Source organism: Notamacropus eugenii, chromosome X (assembly GCF_028372415.1).
Source record: "Notamacropus eugenii isolate mMacEug1 chromosome X, mMacEug1.pri_v2, whole genome shotgun sequence".
Taxonomy (NCBI): domain Eukaryota; kingdom Metazoa; phylum Chordata; class Mammalia; order Diprotodontia; family Macropodidae; genus Notamacropus; species Notamacropus eugenii.
In genome coordinates, this window is record NC_092879.1 from 43427390 (window position 1) to 43436378 (window position 8989).

The 8989-nt window shown below is 50.9% G+C and overlaps 1 protein-coding gene across 2 annotated transcripts in view; it reads right to left on the bottom strand.

Annotated features, from left to right (window-relative positions):
- The window catches only part of SEPTIN6 (septin 6), a 59123-nt gene extending 50430 nt beyond the window's left edge, over nucleotides 1-8693 (bottom strand). Inside the window, exon 1 of one of the 2 annotated variants that reach the window (XM_072626883.1) lies at nucleotides 8162-8693. In XM_072626883.1, the coding sequence (XP_072482984.1) occupies nucleotides 8162-8191 (30 nt within the window). In that variant the 5' untranslated portion in view covers nucleotides 8192-8693. The remainder of the gene's footprint in view (nucleotides 1-8161) is intronic. The other variant, XM_072626884.1, reaches the window with a different exon arrangement.
- Nucleotides 8694-8989: the final 296 nt, after the last annotated feature.

Genomic DNA, 8989 nt, shown 5'->3' on the forward strand with positions numbered 1-8989 from the left:
TCCCTGTGTGCAAGTCACTCCACCTTGATATGCCTCAGTTTCTCCATCTGTAAAATGAGGTTGACCTAGATGGCCTCCAAGATCCCTTCAAGTTCTAAATCTGGGATCCTCAGGTAGTACCACTCCTAATTTTTCAAAGGTGGCAGAAGGCTGCAGTATAATTAATGAGGAGAACCCTCCAGCTCCCCCCAAGGAGCAAACACTGAGATCAGAAGGGCACCAGAAAGGAAACCAGGACTGATGGTGGTGAGAACTTTGGTAGTGAGAAACAAGGCCCCAAAGACGGGCACTGCCTGCATGGGCTGTGTCCTTACAGAAGATCAGAAGCTCCCAGAGGGCAGGGATTGCCTCAAAGTTTTGTCCATGTATCCCCAGCAATGAGACACAGAGCTTAATACTCATTTGCTGAATGAGAAATGTCAGGGAATCATTCCCTCCGTGAAAGGCTTCACTCTAGGATTCCTTTAGGGAGGCAGCCCTTCTGGTGCACTCCAAGATGATGCCATTTATGGATATCAAGCTTTCCAGAGCATACCAATTGCCTAAAGCAAGGCATACCTGTAGAGCCCAAACCTAATGGATCACTTGTGTTTCCCTCTTTTCCTTCCCTAGATAATCAACCAGCTGACAAGCACTGTGAATTGCCTGCTGTGCACCAAGAACTGTGTTGGGTGCAGGAGTCACTAAAGGGGAAAAAAAGAGGTTATGTCTGCCTTCAGGGAGCTTACAGCCTATCAGAGGCATCTGGGGGTGGAGTGGACAGGGTGCTGCACCTGGAGACAGAAAGAATGAATTTAAATCCAGCCTCAGATATTTAGCTGTGTGACCTTGGGCAAGTTACTTAACCTCTTTTTGCCTCAGTTTCCTCAATTGTAAAATGGAGATAATACTAGCACCCATGTCAAAGGATCATTGTGAGGATCAAATGGGATAAAAATTGTAAAGTGGTTAGCATAGTGCCTGGCGCACAGTAGGCACTACAGAAATGCTTATTCCCTTTCCTATTGAAGAAAACAACACGTGTACAGGTATACATAGACAAAATAAAGGCAACGTGACGGGATGGGGAGACCCCGGAAGCTGGGTGGAGGAAGCCCCTTCATAGGGCGGTACCACCTGAGCTGTACTTTGGAGGATGCTAACGGTCCAAGTATGGGGTGAAAACGCCTTCTCTGCATCCCTGAGTCCCCCAGAGCCACTTAGAGAAGTGAGTGTAAGTGATCTAGTGTCACACAGCCACGAGTTGTCATCCTGGGGCCACAAGCAGGCTATTGGGCCGAATACATTACACATTTATGAAATGCTTACTCTGTACCAGGCACTGAGCTAAGGATAAGGAAGGGACTTTACGGATTGGTGGCTAATCCAGTCCTGGCATCCTGGGCACTCAGAGCAGGGAAGGGGTAGGAATGAATTCTGTCATCCAGCTAGGACACATACCCTAAACAACGGGCTAGAAAGAAAGAGTTGGACCTTAAAGGAATCATCGAGAGGACAAAAGGAAGGAAGCCTCACACATCAGACAGCTCTGGAAGGGTCCCAGTGAGAATGGGCAGGGGCCAGGGGCTGAGAGGTCCAAGGCCCAGGGAACCTTCATTGCTGCTGATTTTTTTGGAGCCTTTTCCCCTCCCTCTATACACACACACACACACACACACACACACACACACACACACACACACACACACACACACACACACACACACACAGTCACAAGGTTTGAAAACCAGCCAGATTCTAGGTAAGATATCCTCAGGCCAAGGATGTCCCTCCCTGATCAGGGTTGAGGTTGAGTCACCCGGAAGCAGTTTCCCCACAGTGGTCACTATTCACCCACCTGGAAAAATGCAAAAAGCTCAGGTCATCCTCATCCCCATCACCTGTCTTTGAGGGATGCCTGAGCCTCCAGCAGGGAAACAGCACTGTACAGTGGCAAGAGCACTGAGCTTGAAGCCATAGGCCCAAACATCTGGGGCTGGCCATCATTTTACAGAGGAGGAAACTGAAGTCGAGGGAGGTGAAATGATATGCCCAAGGACACTGTAGGATCCTAGATCTAGAACTAGAAGGCCAGTTCTCAGAGGCCATTTAGTCCGATCTCGTCAGATTACAGGGGAGGAAACTGAGGCCCAGGAAGGAGTCAGGAGACTCCAAACTAGCTGTGTGACCCTGGCAAGTTATTTCATTTCACTTGCTGGCACCTCACTTTCCTCATCTATAAAATGGGGATAATAACACCCACAGTATCTACCAGGGTTGTTGTCAGACTACATGACAGTGTGATAAGGCACTCTCATCATCATCAATAAACTGACCCTTTTTACTAGGAATCTGAAAAAGGAACTTCTCCTGTCTCAGCCGCCTGGTGACCCCTCCAGGGCTGGAGGGGTCAAGGTAGGGGAGGGATAGCCTTTACCCCTGGCGGCTTCTTTTCCATCCACTCCCTTAAGGCCCTGGCCCCTGTGAACCAGCTCTGGCCAGGCCTCTCTTCTCCAGCTGAGGGCTCTGCATAATTCAGCAGATGGCTGATTGTTTCTAACAAGAAGGCAGTGATGGAGAGGGGAACCAGCATTTCTCACCCTCGGGAGTGAGTGCTTCCCCGCCCCCCCCCCATCCGTGTGCAGGCAGCAAAGAAACCTAGTTTCAAGCCCCTGCGGCAGACACCTCCTCCTGCCAAGCTCAGGAGGAAGGGGCTGGCTTTCTAATTTATCCCCCCCATACCAGTTGTTCCTTAAAATAATCTCTCATTACTTGGATGGTGGCTCCGAGATGTTTATTTAAAGCAGTATGGGGGGGGGGGTGGAGAACCAAGACAAAATAGCCCAAAATCCATGACTGAGCTCTCTCACAGTTAACTAAGCTTTCTACTGCTTTATAGGAGCAAAAGGGGAGTGGTGAGGAAAGGGGACACTAGGACTCTTGGGATGCTTTCCTAGAAATACACCTGAAGGGAAGGTAGGACTGTCCTGAGGGTTGCCTCAGTTTCCCCATCCTTAAAGTGAGGAGACAAATACTATTCTATCAGGCGGAGGGGTGGGGGTGCTGTCAGGGGTAAATGACATCATATGGTTAGGAGTCCTTTAAGCTGTTAGAAAGAAGCAAGCCATATTAAACTAAGGTATTATTTTTATTACATAATCCTATTACATAATACAGTCAAGTTGGTTATCCATACCCATGGTATTTCTGTGGGTCATCCATCCACTGAGATATTCCTATATCCCTTAAGAGTCTGGACAATGCGAATCAACTGAAAGGTTGGTTGGAACACAGGGGAAAGAACACTGGATGGAGGTGGGAAGGGGTATCGGGATTGAGGTCAGAGACTCAGCATTTCTTCTGAGAGGAAGACTTTGGGCAAGTCATTTCATCATTCTGGGTATCAGTTCCCCACCCCCCTCCCCAAATGCAACTGAGAAAAAGGAACACAGATTTCCAGCTGAAAGGGAGCTTAGAGGCCAACGAGTCCAAACTGCCTCACTTTACAGATGAGGAAACTGAGGCACAAAGAGGTTAAGTGACTTAAGTCACATACCTAAGGAGTCAATGAGACAGGATTCAAATTCAAGTCTTCCTAATTCTGAGTCCAGCAATTCTATCCCCTATCTAGCCACCCTACTGACATCACAGTATTATTCTGAGATTTAAAGAAATGGATAAATATGAAAGACAGAAAGCACCAGAAAAAACCAGAAGATACTCTTCCTGTCTGGTTATTCCACATGTCGAAGTCTACGCTTTTGGAGAAATGGGTCTCCTAGTCCCTCTGTATGCCCTACCGCATCTGGCACTGGGCCTCATAAATATTGTTAACTTAACCGGGGTTCTTAACTTTGGTTCTGTGAACCCGAGGGATTCTTTTTTGTTTGATAACTACATTTCAATGTCATTGGCTTCCTTTGAAATACTCTTGTGTTTTCTTTTCTGCATTTAAAGCCCTTGTTCTGAGAAGGTCCATAGGTTTTCCTAGAGTGACTGACCAAGCAGCCCATGGTACAAAGAAGGCTAAGAGCCTCTGGAGCCTGGAAACAGTGACACTGCCCAGGACTCTGCCTGGTGCGATTCATCATCACAGGACTTGGTTATATCCATGAGTTAACCTCCCCTCTTTTCTAGCTTCCTGTCATCCTTCTATTTACCCCAAGCATGGAGGCATCCTTAGTTCTTCACCTCTCACCTGCACATCTGACCAGCTGTCAAATCCTGCCGATTCTACCACCACAGATAACCCCTCTCCCATGTGCCCCCTTCTGTCTGCTCATCCAACTATGACCTCAACTGCTCGGGCCCTTAGAACTTCTCCCCTGGACTACTGCCACCAGACTGGTCTCCATTGCCCCTCTTTTTGACTCATCTTCCACACACATGACAAACTGATTTCCCGAAATTAGCACTGGTCTGGCCATGTTCCTCCCCTGCTCAAGAAGCTACAAGGATTCCCTATTGCTTCTAAGGTAAGAGACCTTAAGTAGGGCATCTAAAGCCCTTCACAGTCAGACTCTAGCCTCCCTTTCTAGGCTCATTACACCTCATTCCCCTTCACACACTCTACCTTCAAGCCAAAGTGATCTACTTTATGTTCCCCATCAACAGCATCTCCCATCTCTGTGTCTTTACCCCAGGCAGTCTCCTACACCTGAAATTCATTGCCTCTTCACCTCTGCCTCTTAGAATCCCATGCTGTTGTTAAGTCGTGTCTGACTCTCTGTGACCACATTTGGGGTTTTCTTACCAAAGGGACTGGAGTGGTTTGCCATTTCCTTCTCCAGCTCTCTTGACTGATGAGAAAACTGAGACAAACAGGGGGAAGTGCCCAGGGTCACACAGCTAGGAAGTGTCTGAGACTGGGTCTGAACTCAGAAGATTGAGCCTCTTAGGATCTCTAGCTTCCTTCAAAGCTTGACCCAGGTGCCACCTTCTATTTGAGCCTTTCCTGATCTCTGCCCCTTCCCTCCCACCAAGCCATGGTGCTTGCCCATTCCCAACCCTGGCCAAAGTGACACAGGGCTTACTTTCTACACACTTTATTGTATTTCTTTATCTGTGTACATGTTTTCCTCCCTGCCTCTTACCATAAGTAAGATCCTTGAGGGAAAGGATAGTCTTCCTTTTGCACATATAGGCCCAGCACCTAGCACCAAGCCTGGCAGGGCATACGTGCTTAATAAAAGTTGTTTATTGATCAATTCATTCTAAACTGTGGCTCTGAATTCTCTTTCCCTTTTAGCGATGGGCTATCCTTTCCGTAGCCCTCGGCCCTGATTTGGCTCAGGGCTTCCCATGATCCATCAGGGTATCTTGTCCACACTTAAGAAGCCCCAACATTTTGCTTTTTTTCTTAGTAAGGAACAGCTTATAACCACATAATTGGGTTTTCCCCCACTATTAGACCCAGTTCTCACCAAAGGGTGTATAGCCCCATTTCCCCCGCTCAGGGGCTCAGTTATGACCTTGAGGATACATCAGGGAGAGAGATCAATGATCCATAAAGAAAAGGCTGACCTATAGCTGGAGAGGAAATGGGGTGGGGTGGGCAGTAAAGAGAATAAGGAGTGATACAAATATTTCCAGAAATCCATGTAACATTGTAGCAAGAGCTGGAGCACATGACTTCTTGGTATTCAGAGCTGAAAGAGAATTTGGTGATCTTGTCCAATATCCTCATTTTTCAGATGGAGAAAGTAAGGCACAAGGGGGAAGGGAACTCAAGGAACCCCTTGAACTCAGATCTTCTGATCCCAAGACCAGGATTCCTTCCATCATACTATGCTCTGTAGCTTCTTCTAATCCATTAGGATCTGGGAAGATGGGACCCAGCCAGAGGGAAAACAATGATCTATAGGACAAACAGGGTGTTTGCAATCCCTGAGTTTGTGTTTTTCTTAAGGGGAATGGAACTTGGTGATGACATCCCCCCACTCCATTTAGAACATCTAACCCACAGTCATTTATCCAGAGGGTTTTGGCCAGTAAGTACAAGTAGTTAAGACAGACTTCTCCCTCCCTCCCATCTTGTCAGAGGTGGGGGACTAGGGGTTCAGAATATCATATATACAGAAGGACACTGGTCTCTGTGTGGATTGGTTTAACTGAACTGCTTTTTTGCCCCCTAGTTCTTTTAAAATATTTATTAGAAGAAATGGCTCCCTGAAGAAGGGAGAGGAGAAGGCTCCACTCCAAAATGAATGTGATATAAAAACAAAAGGCATTAATAAAAACATTTAAACACACAATAGAGTGGTGCCAATGACGTCAAATTCACATATTCATACCCCAAAGTGGCCTGTCAGCTTTACTAAAGAAAACATTGTTCCCTGGCTTTTCCCCTTGGCCAGGTTAGGTGGGGATTGCTGCTTACCACCTGTGTGACCTTGAGCAAGTGATTTCCTTTCTCTTGGCCTTAGTTTCTTCCTCTGGAGGAAGAAGGCCTGAACTAGATGATGTCCAATGACCCTAACAGCTCTAGATCCGACGAAGCTTTTGAATACATAAGTGGTGAGATGTGTCCAGGAGAGTGCCTAACTGGAAGTCAGAAGCCCTGGGTTGGAGCCTCTGCTCATCTATTTCTTCGCTTCCAGGCTTTAGGCCCCTCTCTATAAAATGACAGACTCAGATGATCTCCAAGACCTGTTCTCGTTTTTAATTCTACAGTCCTAATTGCTAGCTGCGTGACCATGCTGAGTCCCTTTCCCTTTCTGGGCCTCAGTTTTCCCTTTCTGTCAAATGAGGGTATTGGAGATGATTTCCAATTCTACCTTGGGGGTCCATGAAACACACTAACAAGACAGAAAAACCAACTCCAAGGCTCATGGAAATGTTGGAATGTGTGGCCTCAAGTATTTCAGTTAAATAAGTGTGCCATCAACCAGAGTTTGGACTTGGTATCTCTTCTTGGCATTGCCACTGGCTAGCTTATGTGACTTGGGCAAATCTCTTCATTCTCTGATGTCTGTTTTCCCCATTTAGATCCTAGACTTAAATCCCCAGTTAGAACTAGAGCTGGCAGGGACCTTCGAAATCATCTAGCCCAACCCTTTCCTTTCACAGAGGAAGAAACTGAGGCCCAGAGAGATTAAGGGACTTGTTTAAGGTCATATATAGAATTTCGAGATCTGGAACAGAAACAGTCTTCAGAGGTCCAGTTCCTAAGTGACTTAAGCACACAGATCCCCTCTGAAATCCCAACTGTCAAGAGCTTTGCCAACCACAATTCAGTACATACACTTGAAAAAGCCCTGATATTGTGGCTGTGGGCATTTCTTCCACTAACTCTTCCTACACATGATAGATGGTATTTGAGTTATTATTATTACTACTATTTTTTCAAATGTGCTTGTGGTCTGCAAAGCAGGAATGGAAGGTCCTAGGTCACTGTTATGTGATGCTGGGCACCTCCCAGGCTGGAAAACTTGAGGTTTAAAAATGGACATTTTTCCAGAGTCAGCTGCCAACCCAAAGAGATGCACAGTTTGAGATCCTGACCCTTTTCCCTGCATCCCCATTGAACTGATCTGACTCTCCAGGTTGGGCAGCGACCAGTTACCCCCTGAGGGGCCATGCCCCCCCCTAAAACCCCGGGCCACACCAGAATGCGGGCAAGGTCAGGGCAAAGGTAGAGGGACACAGTCAAGCCGGCCACCCAGCTGCAGCCCACGCGCCCCACCCCTCCGACCCTGAATCACAGCCGGACCGACCCAAACGTGGAGCCACGGGGACCCTGGTCCCCACCGGGTGCTGCGCGAGCGCGCTCACACCCCCTCCCCCCGGGCTGTCTGAGGGACCCGCATGCGGACCGGCACCCAGCTACACGTGCGGACAAACAGGCAGAACCACAAAGACGGCCGCGTAGGGAGCGCCCCAGAGCCGCCGCTGAGCGCTCCAAGGGGCGCGGGGCGCGGGACGCGGGGCGCAGGGCACTGCCTTGGCTCGTGCCCTCAGCCTCGGCTCCCCGCGCACCGCCCCAAGGGGCAGAGCACGCCCCGCCGCCGCCTGGGCGCGGGGACCAAGCAAGATGCTCTGGGGGCGCGGCGGGGGTCCCGAGGCGGCCACGCGTCCTCCGGCAACGCCCCGGCAGCCGGCGAGGACTGCGGCTTCTAGGGTGCCCCGGGCAGGGGTGGGCTGGGGGCCCGGCGGGCGCTGCGCTGCGGGGGCCATCACTCACCACCTGGCGCGCCACATCGGCCGTCGCCATCGCCCCCTCCCCACGGAGGAGCTCGCGCTCCGGGGCTGCCACTGTGCCGGCTGCTATCGCCGCCGCTGCCGCTGCCGTGGCTGCTCGGGCTGCTGCCGCCGCCGCTGCCTCTGCTGGGACTCTGCCTCCGCCGCCGCTGCCTCTGCCGGGACTCTGCCTCCGCTGCCTTCGCCGCCTCTCTAGCTACTGCACAGGAAGCCGGGGCGCTTCTCCGACAAAGAGAAAGTGTTACACTTTGGGCGCGACCAAGTCAGGCGGGGGGGGGGGGGGGGGGGCAGCGCCAAGGGGACGCCCCCTCCCTCCCCCTCCCCTGCCCCTTCTCTCTTCTCCCCTCCTCCTCTCCCCGCCAAACTCAGCCTGCCTTAGATCTTCCACCTTCTCCGAGGGGCCAGCGGGCCGAGAGCGGCCTTCAGGGCCGGCCCTTCCCCGCCTCAGGCTCCTCCTCCCTCGCTTTCCCTGCCACCCGGGCCCGCGACCTCACTCCGAGGGCGGCGGGGGTTCAGGCTCCCCTCCAGGCCCTGGCCATGCCACCTTCCCCCTGCGCCCCCCCCACTGGTCTCCGTGGTACGTCCCGAGCTTGGCCCAATGGTCACACACACACCACTACCCCCCCCCCCCCTCCCATCCCTGAATCTCTAGTCCTGGGGTTGCGGGATAGGGAGCCCCCACCCCCACCCTCGAGCCCCGTGCCCTGCTCTGTCCCGGTTGCCCGCTGCAGTCCGCATCTAAACCCCGTGGGCGCGCGCGCACTTACACACAACACACACACACATACACCCCACCCCTCCAAACACGCTT